The sequence below is a fragment of the Bombina bombina genome, chromosome 2, assembly GCF_027579735.1.
Source record: "Bombina bombina isolate aBomBom1 chromosome 2, aBomBom1.pri, whole genome shotgun sequence".
Lineage (NCBI taxonomy): Eukaryota > Metazoa > Chordata > Amphibia > Anura > Bombinatoridae > Bombina > Bombina bombina.
In genome coordinates this window covers 367,892,919-367,912,043 of record NC_069500.1, presented here as the reverse complement: position 1 = coordinate 367,912,043, position 19,125 = coordinate 367,892,919, and the positions used below count along the sequence as shown (strand labels likewise).

The 19,125-nt window shown below is 42.0% G+C and overlaps 1 protein-coding gene across 5 annotated transcripts in view; it reads left to right on the top strand.

The window, feature by feature from the left end:
* CCDC92 (coiled-coil domain containing 92) overlaps positions 1-17,227 on the top strand; it is a 161,311-nt gene extending 144,084 nt beyond the window's left edge. For all 5 annotated transcript variants that reach the window (XM_053701824.1, XM_053701823.1, XM_053701820.1 and 2 more), the window contains one exon: positions 15,548-17,227. In XM_053701824.1, the coding sequence (XP_053557799.1) occupies positions 15,548-16,320 (773 nt within the window). In that variant the 3' untranslated portion in view covers positions 16,321-17,227. The remainder of the gene's footprint in view (positions 1-15,547) is intronic.
* Positions 17,228-19,125: the final 1,898 nt, after the last annotated feature.

Genomic DNA, 19,125 nt, shown 5'->3' with positions numbered 1-19,125 from the left:
AGTATTGATAACTTGTCCTTTGTATAAAACTTGTATGGTAAATTATTTCTATTTTTACAATACAGTAGTGAGTAGAGAAGAGATTGTGTATCATTCTAATTGCTTAGTAACTGGCACTGTGCCACAGATTTGTGTGAGTGTGTATGTGAGCAGAGTGTGTGTGGGTGTCCGTGATCAGAGTATGTGTGCTTTATTCTCCAGGTAATCAATACATTTCCGATGAGCTGGTGCTTTAGTGCAGTATTTCTCAACAATGGTCCTCAAGTACCCCCAACAGGCCAGGTTTTCATTATAGCTGAATCAGTGCACAGGTGAAGTAATCAGCTGATCAGTAACTCAGTGGTTACTAACTTGCTCTCACCCATCACCTAATTATGTCACCTGTGCACTGGTTCAGCTATCATTTAAACCTGCCCTGTTGGGGGTACTTGCGGCCCTCTGTACATGTGTTTCTTCGGCGTATCATATCTAGTGCCTCACCAGCCTCTGACCTCACTGCACGTCACTGGTATTAGGTAGAGACACAGGGATGAGAGTTGTGTGATTAGGCTCTAGTGATGGAGATGTATTAGGTAGAGACACAGAGATATGAGTTTTGTGCTTAGACTCTAGTGATGGAGATGTATTAGGTAGAGACACAGAGATATGAGTTTTGTGCTTAGGCTCTAGTGATGGAGATGTATTAGGTAGAGATACAGGGATGAGAGTTGTGTGATTAGGCTCTAGTGATGGAGATGTATTAGGTAGAGACACAGGGATGAGAGTTGTGTGATTAGGCTCTAGTGATGGAGATGTATTATGTAGAGACACAGGGATGTGAGTTGTGTGATTAGGCTCTAGTGATGGAGATGTATTATGTAGAGACACAGGGATGTGAGTTGTGTGCTCAGGCTCTAGTGATGGAGATGTATTAGGTAGAGATACAGGGATGAGAGTTGTGTGATTAGGCTCTAGTGATGGAGATGTATTTGGTAGAAACACAGAGATATGAGTTTTGTGCTTAGACTCTAGTGATGGAGATGTATTAGGTAGAGACACAGGGATGAGAGTTGTGTGCTCAGGCTCTAGTGATGGAGATGTATTAGGTAGAGACACAGGGATGAGAGTTGTGTGATTAGGCTCTAGTGATGGAGATGTATTAGGTAGAGACACAGGGATGATAGTTGTGTGCTCAGGCTCTAGTGATGGAGATGTATTAGGTAGAGACACAGGGATGAGAGTTGTGTGCTCAGGCTCTAGTGATGGAGATGTATTAGGTAGAGATACAGGGATGTGAGTTGTGTGATTAGGCTCTAGTGATGGAGATGTATTTGGTAGAGACACAGAGATATGAGTTTTGTGCTTAGACTCTAGTGATGGAGATGTATTAGGTAGAGACACAGGGATGAGAGTTGTGTGATTAGGCTCTAGTGATGGAGATGTATTAGGTAGAGACACAGGGATGAGAGTTGTGTGATTAGGCTCTAGTGATGGAGATGTATTAGGTAGAGACACAGGGATGTGAGTTGTGTGCTCAGGCTCTAGTGATGGAGATGTATTATGTAGAGAAACAGGGATGTGAGTTGTGTGCTTAGACTCTAGTGATGGAGATGTATTATGTAGAGACACAGGGATGTGAGTTGTGTGCTTAGACTCTAGTGATGGAGATGTATTAGGTAGAGACACAGGAATGTGAGTTGTGTGCTTAGGCTCTAGTGATGGAGATATATTAGGTAGGGAAACAGGGATGAGAGTTGTGTGCTCAGGCTCTAGTGATGGAGATGTATTAGGTAGAGACACAGGGATGAGAGTTGTGTGCTCAGGCTCTAGTGATGGAGATGTATTAGGTAGAGACACAGAGATATGAGTTGTGTGCTCAGGCTCTAGTGATGTAGATGTATTAGGTAGAGACACAGAGATATGAGTTGTGTGCTCAGGCTCTAGTGATGTAGATGTATTAGGTAGAGATACAGGGATGCGAGTTGTGTGCTTAGACTCTAGTGATGGAGATGTATTAGGTAGAGACACTGGGATGTGAGTTGTGTGCTTAGGCTCTAGTGATGGAGATGTATTGAGTAGAAACACAGGGATGTGAATTGTGTGCTTAGGCTCTAGTGATATATAAGGTAGATACACAGGGATGTGAGTTGTGTGCTTAATCTCTAGTGATGGAGATGTATTAGGTAGAGACACTGGGATGTGAGTTGTGTGCTTAGGCTCTAGTGATGGAGATGTATTAGGTAGAGACACAGGGATGAGAGTTGTGTGCTCAGGCTCTAGTGATGGAGATGTATTAGGTAGAGACACAGGGATGTGAGTTGTGTGATTAGGCTCTAGTGATGGAGATGTATTAGGTAGAGACACTGGGATGTGAGTTGTGTGCTTAGGCTCTAGTGATGGAGATGTATTAGGTAGAGACACAGGGATGAGAGTTGTGTGCTCAGGCTCTAGTGATGGAGATGTATTAGGTAGATACACAGGGATGTGAGTTGTGTGCTCAGGCTCTAGTGCTGGAGATGTATTAGGTAGAGACACAGGGATGTGAGTTGTGTGCTTAGACTCTAGTGATGGAGATGTATTAGGTAGAGATACAGGGATGTGAGTTGTGTGCTTAGACTCTAGTGATGGAGATGTATTAGGTAGAGACACTGGGATGTGAGTTGTGTGCTTAGGCTCTAGTGCTGGAGATGTATTAGGTAGAGACACAGGGATGTGAGTTGTGTGCTTAGGCTCTAGTGATGGAGATGTATTGCGTAGAAACACAGGGATGTGAATTGTGTGCTTAGGCTCTAGTGATATATAAGGTAGATACACAGGGATGTGAGTTGTGTGCTTAATCTCTAGTGATGGAGATGTATTAGGTAGAGACACTGGGATGTGAGTTGTGTGCTCAGGCTCTAGTGATGGAGATGTATTAGGTAGAGACACAGGGATGAGAGTTGTGTGCTCAGGCTCTAGTGATGGAGATGTATTAGGTAGATACACAGGGATGTGAGTTGTGTGATTAGGCTCTAGTGATGGAGATGTATTAGGTAGAGACACTGGGATGTGAGTTGTGTGCTTAGGCTCCAGTGATGGAGATCTATTAGGTAGAGACACAGGGATGAGAGTTGTGTGATTAGGCTCTAGTGATGGAGATGTATTAGGTAGAGACACATGGATGAGAGTTGTGTGCTCAGGCTCTAGTGATGGAGATGTATTAGGTAGAGACACAGGGATGTGAGTTGTGTGCTCAGGCTCTAGTGATGGAGATGTATTAGGTAGAGATACAGGGATGTGAGTTGTGTGATTAGGCTCTAGTGATGGAGATGTATTTGGTAGAGACACAGAGATATGAGTTTTGTGCTTAGACTCTAGTGATGGAGATGTATTAGGTAGAAACACAGGGATGTGAATTGTGTGCTTAGGCTCTAGTGATATATAAGGTAGATACACAGGGATGTGAGTTGTGTGCTTAATCTCTAGTGATGGAGATGTATTAGGTAGAGACACTGGGATGTGAGTTGTGTGCTTAGGCTCTAGTGATGGAGATGTATTAGGTAGAGACACAGGGATGAGAGTTGTGTGCTCAGGCTCTAGTGATGGAGATGTATTAGGTAGACACACAGGGATGAGAGTTGTGTGCTCAGGCTCTAGTGATGGAGATGAATTAGGTAGAGACACAGGGATGTGAGTTGTGTGATTAGGCTCTAGTGATGGAGATGTATTAGGTAGAGACACAGGGATGAGAGTTGTGTGCTCAGGCTCTAGTGATGGAGATGTATTAGGTAGATACACAGGGATGTGAGTTGTGTGCTCAGGCTCTAGTGCTGGAGATGTATTAGGTAGAGACACAGGGATGTGAGTTGTGTGCTTAGACTCTAGTGATGGAGATGTATTAGGTAGAGATACAGGGATGTGAGTTGTGTGCTTAGACTCTAGTGATGGAGATGTATTAGGTAGAGACACTGGGATGTGAGTTGTGTGCTTAGGCTCTAGTGCTGGAGATGTATTAGGTAGAGACACAGGGATGTGAGTTGTGTGCTTAGGCTCTAGTGATGGAGATGTATTGAGTAGAAACACAGGGATGTGAATTGTGTGCTTAGGCTCTAGTGATATATAAGGTAGATACACAGGGATGTGAGTTGTGTGCTTAATCTCTAGTGATGGAGATGTATTAGGTAGAGACACTGGGATGTGAGTTGTGTGCTTAGGCTCTAGTGATGGAGATGTATTAGGTAGAGACACAGGGATGAGAGTTGTGTGCTCAGGCTCTAGTGATGGAGATGTATTAGGTAGATACACAGGGATGTGAGTTGTGTGATTAGGCTCTAGTGATGGAGATGTATTAGGTAGAGACACTGGGATGTGAGTTGTGTGCTTAGGCTCCAGTGATGGAGATGTATTAGGTAGAGACACAGGGATGAGAGTTGTGTGATTAGGCTCTAGTGATGGAGATGTATTAGGTAGAGACACATGGATGAGAGTTGTGTGCTCAGGCTCTAGTGATGGAGATGTATTAGGTAGAGACACAGGGATGTGAGTTGTGTGCTCAGGCTCTAGTGATGGAGATGTATTAGGTAGAGACACAGGGATGTGAGTTGTGTGATTAGGCTCTAGTGATGGAGATGTATTTGGTAGAGACACAGAGATATGAGTTTTGTGCTTAGCCTCTAGTGATGGAGATGTATTAGGTAGAAACACAGGGATGTGAATTGTGTGCTTAGCCTCTAGTGATATATAAGGTAGATACACAGGGATGTGAGTTGTGTGCTTAATCTCTAGTGATGGAGATGTATTAGGTAGAGACACTGGGATGTGAGTTGTGTGCTTAGGCTCTAGTGATGGAGATGTATTAGGTAGAGACACAGGGATGAGAGTTGTGTGCTCAGGCTCTAGTGATGGAGATGTATTAGGTAGAGACACAGGGATGAGAGTTGTGTGCTCAGGCTCTAGTGATGGAGATGTATTAGGTAGAGACACAGGGATGTGAGTTGTGTGATTAGGCTCTAGTGATGGAGATGTATTAGGTAGAGACACAGGGATGAGAGTTGTGTGCTCAGGCTCTAGTGATGGAGATGTATTAGGTAGAGACACAGGGATGAGAGTTGTGTGCTCAGGCTCTAGTGATGGAGATGTATTAGGTAGAGACACAGGGATGTGAGTTGTGTGATTAGGCTCTAGTGATGGAGATGTATTAGGTAGAGACACAGGGATGAGAGTTGTGTGCTCAGGCTCTAGTGATGGAGATGTATTAGGTAGAGACACAGGAATGTGAGTTGTGTGCTTAGGCTCTAGTGATGGAGATATATTAGGTAGGGAAACAGGGATGAGAGTTGTGTGCTCAGGCTCTAGTGATGGAGATGTATTAGGTAGAGACACAGGGATGAGAGTTGTGTGCTCAGGCTCTAGTGATGGAGATGTATTAGGTAGAGACACAGAGATATGAGTTGTGTGCTCAGGCTCTAGTGATGTAGATGTATTAGGTAGAGACACAGAGATATGAGTTGTGTGCTCAGGCTCTAGTGATGTAGATGTATTAGGTAGAGATACAGGGATGCGAGTTGTGTGCTTAGACTCTAGTGATGGAGATGTATTAGGTAGAGACACTGGGATGTGAGTTGTGTGCTTAGGCTCTAGTGATGGAGATGTATTGAGTAGAAACACAGGGATGTGAATTGTGTGCTTAGGCTCTAGTGATATATAAGGTAGATACACAGGGATGTGAGTTGTGTGCTTAATCTCTAGTGATGGAGATGTATTAGGTAGAGACACTGGGATGTGAGTTGTGTGCTTAGGCTCTAGTGATGGAGATGTATTAGGTAGAGACACAGGGATGAGAGTTGTGTGCTCAGGCTCTAGTGATGGAGATGTATTAGGTAGAGACACAGGGATGTGAGTTGTGTGATTAGGCTCTAGTGATGGAGATGTATTAGGTAGAGACACTGGGATGTGAGTTGTGTGCTTAGGCTCTAGTGATGGAGATGTATTAGGTAGAGACACAGGGATGAGAGTTGTGTGCTCAGGCTCTAGTGATGGAGATGTATTAGGTAGATACACAGGGATGTGAGTTGTGTGCTCAGGCTCTAGTGCTGGAGATGTATTAGGTAGAGACACAGGGATGTGAGTTGTGTGCTTAGACTCTAGTGATGGAGATGTATTAGGTAGAGACACAGGGATGTGAGTTGTGTGCTTAGACTCTAGTGATGGAGATGTATTAGGTAGAGACACTGGGATGTGAGTTGTGTGCTTAGGCTCTAGTGCTGGAGATGTATTAGGTAGAGACACAGGGATGTGAGTTGTGTGCTTAGGCTCTAGTGATGGAGATGTATTGCGTAGAAACACAGGGATGTGAATTGTGTGCTTAGGCTCTAGTGATATATAAGGTAGATACACAGGGATGTGAGTTGTGTGCTTAATCTCTAGTGATGGAGATGTATTAGGTAGAGACACTGGGATGTGAGTTGTGTGCTTAGGCTCTAGTGATGGAGATGTATTAGGTAGAGACACAGGGATGAGAGTTGTGTGCTCAGGCTCTAGTGATGGAGATGTATTAGGTAGATACACAGGGATGTGAGTTGTGTGATTAGGCTCTAGTGATGGAGATGTATTAGGTAGAGACACTGGGATGTGAGTTGTGTGCTTAGGCTCCAGTGATGGAGATCTATTAGGTAGAGACACAGGGATGAGAGTTGTGTGATTAGGCTCTAGTGATGGAGATGTATTAGGTAGAGACACATGGATGAGAGTTGTGTGCTCAGGCTCTAGTGATGGAGATGTATTAGGTAGAGACACAGGGATGTGAGTTGTGTGCTCAGGCTCTAGTGATGGAGATGTATTAGGTAGAGATACAGGGATGTGAGTTGTGTGATTAGGCTCTAGTGATGGAGATGTATTTGGTAGAGACACAGAGATATGAGTTTTGTGCTTAGACTCTAGTGATGGAGATGTATTAGGTAGAAACACAGGGATGTGAATTGTGTGCTTAGGCTCTAGTGATATATAAGGTAGATACACAGGGATGTGAGTTGTGTGCTTAATCTCTAGTGATGGAGATGTATTAGGTAGAGACACTGGGATGTGAGTTGTGTGCTTAGGCTCTAGTGATGGAGATGTATTAGGTAGAGACACAGGGATGAGAGTTGTGTGCTCAGGCTCTAGTGATGGAGATGTATTAGGTAGACACACAGGGATGAGAGTTGTGTGCTCAGGCTCTAGTGATGGAGATGAATTAGGTAGAGACACAGGGATGTGAGTTGTGTGATTAGGCTCTAGTGATGGAGATGTATTAGGTAGAGACACAGGGATGAGAGTTGTGTGCTCAGGCTCTAGTGATGGAGATGTATTAGGTAGATACACAGGGATGTGAGTTGTGTGCTCAGGCTCTAGTGCTGGAGATGTATTAGGTAGAGACACAGGGATGTGAGTTGTGTGCTTAGACTCTAGTGATGGAGATGTATTAGGTAGAGATACAGGGATGTGAGTTGTGTGCTTAGACTCTAGTGATGGAGATGTATTAGGTAGAGACACTGGGATGTGAGTTGTGTGCTTAGGCTCTAGTGCTGGAGATGTATTAGGTAGAGACACAGGGATGTGAGTTGTGTGCTTAGGCTCTAGTGATGGAGATGTATTGAGTAGAAACACAGGGATGTGAATTGTGTGCTTAGGCTCTAGTGATATATAAGGTAGATACACAGGGATGTGAGTTGTGTGCTTAATCTCTAGTGATGGAGATGTATTAGGTAGAGACACTGGGATGTGAGTTGTGTGCTTAGGCTCTAGTGATGGAGATGTATTAGGTAGAGACACAGGGATGAGAGTTGTGTGCTCAGGCTCTAGTGATGGAGATGTATTAGGTAGATACACAGGGATGTGAGTTGTGTGATTAGGCTCTAGTGATGGAGATGTATTAGGTAGAGACACTGGGATGTGAGTTGTGTGCTTAGGCTCCAGTGATGGAGATGTATTAGGTAGAGACACAGGGATGAGAGTTGTGTGATTAGGCTCTAGTGATGGAGATGTATTAGGTAGAGACACATGGATGAGAGTTGTGTGCTCAGGCTCTAGTGATGGAGATGTATTAGGTAGAGACACAGGGATGTGAGTTGTGTGCTCAGGCTCTAGTGATGGAGATGTATTAGGTAGAGATACAGGGATGTGAGTTGTGTGATTAGGCTCTAGTGATGGAGATGTATTTGGTAGAGACACAGAGATATGAGTTTTGTGCTTAGCCTCTAGTGATGGAGATGTATTAGGTAGAAACACAGGGATGTGAATTGTGTGCTTAGCCTCTAGTGATATATAAGGTAGATACACAGGGATGTGAGTTGTGTGCTTAATCTCTAGTGATGGAGATGTATTAGGTAGAGACACTGGGATGTGAGTTGTGTGCTTAGGCTCTAGTGATGGAGATGTATTAGGTAGAGACACAGGGATGAGAGTTGTGTGCTCAGGCTCTAGTGATGGAGATGTATTAGGTAGAGACACAGGGATGAGAGTTGTGTGCTCAGGCTCTAGTGATGGAGATGTATTAGGTAGAGACACAGGGATGTGAGTTGTGTGATTAGGCTCTAGTGATGGAGATGTATTAGGTAGAGACACAGGGATGAGAGTTGTGTGCTCAGGCTCTAGTGATGGAGATGTATTAGGTAGAGACACAGGGATGAGAGTTGTGTGCTCAGGCTCTAGTGATGGAGATGTATTAGGTAGAGACACAGGGATGTGAGTTGTGTGATTAGGCTCTAGTGATGGAGATGTATTAGGTAGAGACACAGGGATGAGAGTTGTGTGCTCAGGCTCTAGTGATGGAGATGTATTAGGTAGAGACACAGGGATGAGAGTTGTGTGCTCAGGCTCTAGTGATGGAGATGTATTAGGTAGAGACTCAGGGATGAGAGTTGTGTGCTCAGGCTCTAGTGATGGAGATGTATTGGGTAGAGACACAGGGATGTGAGTTGTGTGATTAGGCTCTAGTGATGGAGATGTATTAGGTAGAGACACTGGGATGTGAGTTGTGTGCTTAGGCTCCAGTGATGGAGATGTATTAGGTAGAGACACAGGGATGAGAGTTGTGTGATTTGGCTCTAGTGATGGAGATCTATTAGGTAGAGACACAGGGATGAGAGTTGTGTGATTAGGCTCTAGTGATGGAGATGTATTAGGTAGAGACACAGGGATGAGAGTTGTGTGCTCAGGCTCTAGTGATGGAGATGTATTAGGTAGAGACACAGGGATGTGAGTTGTGTGCTCAGGCTCTAGTGATGGAGATGTATTAGGTAGAGATACAGGGATGAGAGTTGTGTGCTCAGGCTCTAGTGATGGAGATGTATTAGGTAGAGACACAGGGATGTGAGTTGTGTGATTAGGCTCTAGTGATGGAGATGTATTAGGTAGAGACACAGGGATGAGAGTTGTGTGATTTGGCTCTAGTGATGGAGATCTATTAGGTAGAGACACAGGGATGAGAGTTGTGTGATTAGGCTCTAGTGATGGAGATGTATTAGGTAGAGACACAGGGATGAGAGTTGTGTGCTCAGGCTCTAGTGATGGAGATGTATTAGGTAGAGACACAGGGATGTGAATTGTGTGCTTAGGCTCTAGTGATATATAAGGTAGATACACAGGGATGTGAGTTGTGTGCTTAATCTCTAGTGATGGAGATGTATTAGGTAGAGACACTGGGATGTGAGTTGTGTGCTTAGGCTCTAGTGATGGAGATGTATTAGGTAGAGACACAGGGATGAGAGTTGTGTGCTCAGGCTCTAGTGATGGAGATGTATTAGGTAGAGACACAGGGATGAGAGTTGTGTTCTCAGGCTCTAGTGATGGAGATGTATTAGGTAGAGACACAGGGATGTGAGTTGTGTGCTCAGGCTCTAGTGATGGAGATGTATTAGGTAGAGACACAGGGATGAGAGTTGTGTGCTTAGGCTCTAGTGATGGAGATGTATTAGGTAGAGACACAGGGATGAGAGTTGTGTGCTCAGGCTCTAGTGATGGAGATGTATTAGGTAGAGACACAGGGATGAGAGTTGTGTGCTCAGGCTCTAGTGATGGAGATGTATTAGGTAGAGACACAGGGATGAGAGTTGTGTGCTCAGGCTCTAGTGATGGAGATGTATTAGGTAGAGACACAGGGATGAGAGTTGTGTGCTCAGGCTCTAGTGATGGAGATGTATTAGGTAGAGACACAGGGATGTGAGTTGTGTGATTAGGCTCTAGTGATGGAGATGTATTAGGTAGAGACACAGGGATGAGAGTTGTGTGCTCAGGCTCTAGTGATGGAGATGTATTAGGTAGAGACACAGGGATGAGAGTTGTGTGCTCAGGCTCTAGTGATGGAGATGTATTAGGTAGAGACACAGGGATGAGAGTTGTGTGCTCAGGCTCTAGTGATGGAGATGTATTGGGTAGAGACACAGGGATGTGAGTTGTGTGATTAGGCTCTAGTGATGGAGATGTATTAGGTAGAGACACTGGGATGTGAGTTGTGTGCTTAGGCTCCAGTGATGGAGATGTATTAGGTAGAGACACAGGGATGAGAGTTGTGTGATTTGGCTCTAGTGATGGAGATCTATTAGGTAGAGACACAGGGATGAGAGTTGTGTGATTAGGCTCTAGTGATGGAGATGTATTAGGTAGAGACACAGGGATGAGAGTTGTGTGCTCAGGCTCTAGTGATGGAGATGTATTAGGTAGAGACACAGGGATGTGAGTTGTGTGCTCAGGCTCTAGTGATGGAGATGTATTAGGTAGAGATACAGGGATGTGAGTTGTGTGATTAGGCTCTAGTGATGGAGATGTATTAGGTAGAGACACTGAGATGAGAGTTGTGTGCTCAGGCTCTAGCGATAGAGATGTATTAGGTAGAGACACAGGGATGAGAGTTGTGTGATTAGGCTCTAGTGATAGAGATGTATTAGGTAGAAATACAGAGATATGAGTTATGTGCTTAGGCTCTAGTGATGGAGATGTATTGAGTAGAGACACAGGGATGTGAATTGTGTGCTTAGGGTCCAGTGATGTAGATGTGTTAAGTAGAGACACAGAGATATGAGTTGTGTGCTCAGGCTCTAGTGATGTAGATGTATTAAGTAGAGACAGAAGGATATGAGTTGTGTGCTTAGGCTCTAGTGATGGAGATTTATTGTGTAGAGACACAGGGATATGAGTTGGGTGCTTAGGATCTAGTGCTGGAGATGTATTGTGTAGATCAAAGGGATGTGAGTTGTGTGCTTAGGGTTTAGTGATGGAGATATATTAGGTAGAGGCACAGGGATGTGAGTTGTGTGCTTAGGGTTTAGTGATGGAGATATATTAGGTAGAGGCACAGGGATGTGAGTTGTGTGATTAGGCTCTAGTGATGGAGATGTATTAGGTAGAGGCACAGGGATGTGAGTTGTGTGCTCAGGCTCTAGTGATGGAGATGTATTAGGTAGAGGCACAGGGATGTGAGTTGTGTGATTAGGCTCTAGTGATGGAGATGTATTATGTAGAGACACAGGGATGTGAGTTGTGTGCTTAGGCTCTAGTGATGGAGATGTATTAGGTAGAGACACAGGGATGAGAGTTGTGTGATTAAGCTCTAGTGATGGAGATGTATTAGGTAGAGACACAGGGATGTGAGTTGTGTGCTTAGGCTCTAGTGATGGAGATGTATTAGGTAGAGACACAGGGATGAGAGTTGTGTGATTAGGCTCTAGTGATGGAGATGTATTAGGTAGAGACACAGGGATGTGAGTTGTGTGCTTAGGCTCTAGTGATGGAGATGTATTAGGTAGAGACACAGGGATGTGAGTTGTGTGCTTAGGCTCTAGTGATGGAGATGTATTAGGTAGAGACATATGGATGTGAGTTGTGTGCTTAGCCTCTAGTGATGGAGATGTATTAGGTAGAGACACAGGGATGAGAGTTGTGTGATTAGGCTCTAGAGCTGGAGTTGTATTAGGTAGAGATACAGGGATGTAAATTGTGTACTCAGGCTCTAGTGATGGAGATGTATTAGGTAGAGACACAAGGATGTGAGTTGTGTGCTTAGACTCTAATGATGGAGATGTATTAGGTAGAGACATATGGATGTGAGTTGTGTGCTTAGCCTCTAGTGATGGAGATGTATTAGGTAGAGACACAGAGATGTGAGTTGTGTGCTTAGGCTCTAGTGATGGAGATGTATTAGGTAGAGATACAGAGATGTGAGTTGTGTGCTCAGGCTCTAGTGATGGAGATGTATTAGGTAGAGACACAGAGATGAGAGTTGTGTGCTTAGACTCTAGTGATGGAGATGTATTAGTTAGAGACACAGAGATGAGTTGTGTGCTTAGACTCTAGTGATGGAGATGTATTAGGTAGAGTCATAGGGATGTGAGTTGTGTGCTCAGGCTCTAGTGATTGAGATGTATTAGGTAGAGTCATAGGGATGTGCATGTGTTCACAAAGAACTTAACACAGTTAGCACTTTATATTTTGTAACTTGTTGGTTGCACTAAGTTTTCCGCTAACCTTTACCAGTTTTAAAAGTTTTTACTCCACCTGTTATAAGTTTACTAAAGTATGTTATTTATTAAAGATATATTTTAGAAAGAACTAAAATTTCTTTTTTTTCTCTGAAGCTTATTTGCAATACAATTTTCAGCTGCAGCGATATATTATCAAACTTTAAAAATGGTAATCAACACATTGCCAATGAGCTTGTTCTTTAGTGCAGTGTTTCTCAACAGTGGTCCTTAAGCACCCCCCACAGGCGAAAAATGCCAATATTTTTTTAATTTATTATAGCCACTACACAATTTATTTTTGGGGCAATTGGAGAACATTTTAAAAATTAACCAGAGGTCTGGTTATTTATTGCGTGGCCATAAATGCGAGAATTTGCCTGTTTACGGACGTACGATAAATTAGTGCTCTTCTTGTAATCTAGCCCTTAATCGTCAATTTAAGCTACCTCTATTGGGTTCATATATGTGTTTCTTGGGCATATCATAGCCACCAGCTTCTGACCTCACCGCACATCACTGGTCACTAGATATCTGAATCCAGAAATTCTAATCAGCTTCAGTTAATTTCTCCCTTTTCATCTGACAGAATAACTATTTAAAGATAAAACTATCTACTATATGTATCTATCCTCAAAATCATAATACAGAACAGCATATATATTATTACTATTGCTTACTACGGATTATTATTATCAGGTATTTGTAGAGCGCCAACAGATTCTGCAGCGCTGTAAACATAGTCAGTATACAGGATAACTTTTGTAGGGATCAATTGGGTAGAGGGCCCTGCCGAGAGTTTCATTGTTGTAGTCAGCTCTTATGAAGGTGATCTGCAAACAGCTGGGCTCATAAGCTTACATTCTAAGAGGTTCAAGGGGAAAGCAATGGAGTTAGGAAAGGTTAGTGAAGGTTGTATGCATCCCTAAATAGTAGAGTCTTTAGGGAGCTCTTGAAGCTGTTAAAATTAGGGGAGAGTCTTGTGGAGCGAGGCAGGGAGTTCCACAAGATGGGGGCCAGTCTGGAGAAGTCCTGTAAACGGGAATGTGAGGAAGTAACAAGAGAGGAGGAGATCGTGAGCAGATCGAAGGGGACAGGAGCGAGAGTATCTGGAGACAAGTTCTGAAATGTAGGGGGGAGCAGTGCAGTTGAGGGCTTTGTATGTCAGAGTGAGGATTTTGTGTTTAATCCTAAAGGCAAGAGGAAGCCAGTGAAGGTATTGGCAGAGAAGTGCAGCAGATGAAGAGCGACGTGTACGGAAGATGAGCCTGGCAGAGGCATTCATAATGGATTGTAAAGGAGCTATGCGGCAGCTAGGTAGACCAGAGAGGACAGAGTTGCAGTAGTCGAGGCGGGAAAGGATGAGAGAGTGGATTAAAATTTTAGTTGTATCTTGTGTAAGAAAATGTCTAATTTTAGAGATGTTTTTAAGGTGGAAGCTGCAGGCTTTAGCCAAGGACTGAATGTGAGGAGTGAAGGAAAGGTCAAGTGAGTCAAATGTGACCCCAAGACATCGGGCATGCGGGGCAGGGGTAATGATGTAATTATCAACAGTTATAGAAAATTTGGGGGTGGAGATATTGGAAGAAGGGGGAAAAATAAGGAGTTCAGTTTTGGAGAGATTTAGCTTAAGGTAGTGAGAGGACATCCAAGATGAGATATGAGAAAGACAGTTAGTGACACGGGTTAGTAAGGAAGGAGGTAGGTCTGGTGCAGAGAGGTAGATTTGGGTGTCATTGGCATACAAATGATATTGAAACCCATGGGACTTTATTAAGGAACCTAATGATGACGTGTAGATTGAAAAGAGAAGGGGACTGAGGACAAAACCCAACAGAGGTACCCCAACAGAAAAATGGTAATGGGGCAGAGAATGCTCCGGAGAAGGCTACATAAATATACGGTTAGTCAGATAGGAAGAGAACGAGAGAGCTGTGTCGCAGATGCCAAAGGATTGGAGGGTTTGGAGCAAAAGAGGGTGGTCAACAGTGTCTAAGGCTGCAGACAGGTCAAGGAGGATAGGCAGAGAAAAGTGGCCTTTAGATTTTGCTGTAAGTAGGTCATTGGTAACCTTGACAATTGCTGTCTCTGTAGAGAGTGATGGGGACAAAATCCAGATTGGAGTGGGTCAAGAAGAGAGTTTAGTGTAAGGAAATGGTATAGACGTGCATATACTAGCTTTTCGAGGAGGCAAGAGGGCGGTAGTTGGATGGGGAGGTTGGATCGAGGGAAGGTTTTTTGAGGATAGGTGTAACCGGTATATGTTTTAGAGATGAGGGATATATGCCAGTACTGAGGGAGAGGTTGAAAATGTGAGTATGGGGGTGAGGGTAGAAGAGAGGGAGTAGCTGTGACTGGATGGGGTCGAGGGGACAGGTAGTGAGGTGGGAGGACAGTATAAAGGCAGAAACTTTGTCCTCGTTAACAGGGGCAAAAGAACTGCATTTTTGGATATTTGGATGATTGTGAGCTTTTGAGGGGGTGGGAGATTAGTAGTATGTTGAGAGCTGATTTCACTTCGGATGGAGTCAATTTTATCATTGAAGTGGCTGGCAAAATCTTGAGCTGAGAGAGAAGTTGTATGGAGTTACCTTGTTCTACTACTGCTTAGAAAATTCAAAAAGGTATTTAGGTGGTTCCAGACTTTTGTCTCACTTCTGTTTTGTAGAAAATGAACAAACATTTTAAAAATCATAGGTTCTCCCTCTAATTACAAACAGATGTAAATCCTACACTATTCAAAAGCTTCCGTTACTCTGGTAAACATCCAAATAGCAACGTTGCAATATTTAACCAAGCTATATGACAAAACATTTTGAGCTTTATATCCCATCAAATAAAAACATTCTTTATTTATTTGTAATAATAGTACAGTAATTAACTTTGTAATCCCCTTTACTACACCAAAAAGCATTAGCTTCTAAAATGACGTCTGAATTACAGGAAACTTCTGTCAAATGCTGTTACAGGGATCATAAAGAAAGCTTTAGCTCATGTCTCTTGCCTACTTAACTCAGCTTATTTTCCTCCTAAACTAATCTAGTATTGTATATTTGGTACAATAGAAAGTTATCACAGAATTCTGTTTATTTTTCTAGAAAATGGTTTTTCAAGAAGTGATGAGCTAAGGAGAAAATGTGAAGAATTGGAAGCTCAGTTGAAGGTCAAGGAAACAGAAAACAATGAGTTATTAAAGGAGCTGGAGCAGAAAAATGCAATGATTATGGTACTGGAAAACACAATTAAGGAAAGAGAGAAAAAATATCTGGAAGAACTTAAAGTTAAAAGCCACAAGCTGAACATGTTGTCCAGTGAGCTGGAGCAAAGAGCCAGCACCATTGCATATCTAACATCACAGCTACATGCCACCAAGAAGAAGCTCATGAGTGCAAGTGGAACGTCTGATGTTGTTCCACCAGGAAGCCCAGTGCTGGGCAGTTATAAGCCATCTCCCCCAAAAGAAAAGTTGCCTGAAACTCCAAGACGAAGAATGAAGAAAAGTCTCTCTACTCCCTTGAATGCTGACTTTGCAGAGGTTTATAGGCTTGGTGCTGATGGCAGAAAGATACTTTTGCGTGAACCTGTGGATGCAATGCCTGACCCAACTCCATTTTTATTGGCAAGGCAGTCAGCAGACACACAGATTATCAAAGAAAGGCCACTTGTAATCCCTCCAATTCGTTCTGACTCCAGCAGCCCAGCAAAAGAAAAAAAGCATAAGGCTCACATTGGAGTAGCTCATCGAATTCCTCATGCAACTCCAGTCCAGAATCCGCTAGTGCCCCAACCAGAGGTTGAAACTCTTGCAGTTGATCAAGTTAACGGTAGCAAAATTATTCGGAAGCACTCAGGAACTGACAGAACTATTTAATAAAGGACTTGCATAAATAAACTGTTAAAACTTTAAAGCATTTGCTTTTTATGCACTGTGTGAACAGATCTGAAATATTCAAATCTAGAAAACATTTTCTTTGTTTTTACTATTACTTAGAATGCCCCTGCATGCCAAATATAACTAGATTCCCTGAAGATAAACTGAAAAGTGTTGTGCTGGAACCAACATTGCAAAATACACAATTTCTAAGACTTTGGTCAAACCAACACGCATTTCACTGCTTGCTATTCACATTACATCTGCTTAACTGACAAAAGCACAGGCCTGCAGCATCCCCACATCTGCAGGCATACATCTGTGTAGGCTAATATTAATCTAATCAACTAGAAGCAATTTGTAAATGTCTGTAGTTCAAGTTACAGTCTAATATATAACAAAGCCTTTTCTTTTCTGGCAGCACTAGCAATAACACAGCTATATATATATATATAAGTATGATGGACTAAAGACAACTGTACTCAAATGAGACAGTAGTGTTTTAGTGTGCTGAAACTGTATGTAATGGGAGCTCATTTGGTTATGGTCAAATGCAGTGTCAATTAAAACTAATAATCATTGTCATCTCCTTAGTTATTCAAACTAGTTTGAAAAAAAATGCTTGTTGTTGTCCATTCCAAGCCATTAGAATGTGCCATGATAAAAAAAAGATGCTTTAGCCATGGTGGTTTTTAGTTTTTTTCTATGGTATGTTACAGCTGTCTGAATTAGTTATGCAACCAAAATTACAAAAAGGATATAACAGAAAAGTTTGGTTTCCCTATATTGGGATTGGGTAAGCATTACTAATTATAAGACACTGCCTTTTCTAAGGTAGGGATTATTTTGTGTGTAAAGTTTCCATCTACACTGTAGCAAAATATATAAATGCTGTCAATGCAACCAATTGCTTTTGTCTCAAACTTGTGCTTCCTCCCACACGCCGTAGACACCAAAAAGCAAAATCTGTAACCCAGATTTTCAAAATGGTGCAAACTGTCTAAACCTGCTACTTGATTTGCAGCATTTCCAGGTTACATAATGTGTTTATTGACCTTTCTGTCGTGTAAAAAATGTTCTTTGACCCATGCTCACTAGAGAGAAGTGCTTAAAGTGACACTAAACCCATTTTTTTTCTTTCATGACTCAGATAGAACATGAAATATTAAGCAACTTTCTAATTTACATCTATTATCAATTTTTTTCTTTATCTTGCTATCTTTATTTAAAAATCAGGAATATAAAGCTTAGGAGCCAGACCATTTTAGGTTCAGAACCTTGGATAGAACTTGCTTATTGGTGGCTACATTTAGTAAACCAATAAGCAAGCATAACCCAGGTTGCAAACCAAAAATGGGCCGGCTTCTAAACTTTATATTCCTGCTTTTTAAATAAAGATAGAAAGAGAACGAAGAAAAATTGATAATAGGAGTAAATTAGAAAGGTACCTAAAATCGCATGCTCTATCTGAATCATTAAAGAAATTTTTTTTTGTTTAGTGTCCCTTTAATTTCCTTTTAACCAGTACTGGTCGTGAATCATGAAGGTTTTTCCACTCAATAGTATTATAATTCATGACGTTCTGGTTAGTTTAATATATAATATTCATTGTAAAAATAAACATTCTGATTTCTATTACAATTTTTATAGTTTAAAGTCTAATTTGAGCTGTAGTTTTATTTACTTTCCCTTAACCAGGAAATTGCAATGTTTATTAGTCTGAAATACATGTGTGCATCCTTAAAGGGCCCTTGTAGTGGAAATATAGCATGCTCTGATTTGATAGAGCATGTCACTTAAAGGGACACTGTAACCAAATTTTTTCTTTTGTGATTCAGATAGAGCATGACATTTTAAGCAACTTTCTAATTTATTCATATTATCAAATTTTCTTCATTCTCTTGGTATCTTTATTTGAACTGCAAGAATGTAAGTTTTAGATGCCGGCCCATTTTTGGTGAACAACCTGGGTTGTCCTTGCTGATTGGTGGATAAATTCATCCACCAATAAAAAAGTGCTGTCCAGAGTACTGAAACAAACAAAAAACTTAGATGCCTTTTTCAAATAAAGATAGCAAGAGAACAAAGAAAAATTTCTAATAGGAGTAAATTAGAAAGTTGCTTACAATTGCATGCTCTATCTGAATCACAAAAGAAAAAATTTGGGTTCAGTGTCCCTTTAACACTAGTTTGAACTCTATGGGCCCAATCTCTGGTGAGATTATCTAAGAAGACTCGTCAGTACTGCAAGGCCCTTTAAAAGGATATTAAACAGTATACAATTGTAATATAAATGGTTAATTATGTGTAATACAACAAACTTTACAATATACTTTCATTAATAAAGGTGACACTCAAATCAAAATTTAAACTTTCATGATTCAGATAGAGCATGCAATTTAAAACAACTTTCTAATTTACTTCCATTAACAAGATGTGCAGTCTTTTTATATTTATACTTTTTGAGTCACCAGCTCCTACTGAGCATGTGCAAAAATTCACAGAATATACTTATATGCATTTCTGATTGGCTGGTGGCTGTCACATGATACAGGAGGAGTGGAAATAGACATAATTTTGAAAAAAATCAGAAAAATATCTACTACTCATTTGAAGTTCAGACTAAGGGGTAGATTTATCATAGTGCGAGCGGACATGATACGATGTAGTGTATCATGTCCGACAGACATCGCTGAATGTCAACAGCATACGCTGTCGGCATTTATCATTGCACCAGCAGTTCTTGTGAACTGCTGGTGCAATGCCACCCCCTGCAGATTCGCTAGCAGGGGGTGTCAATCAACC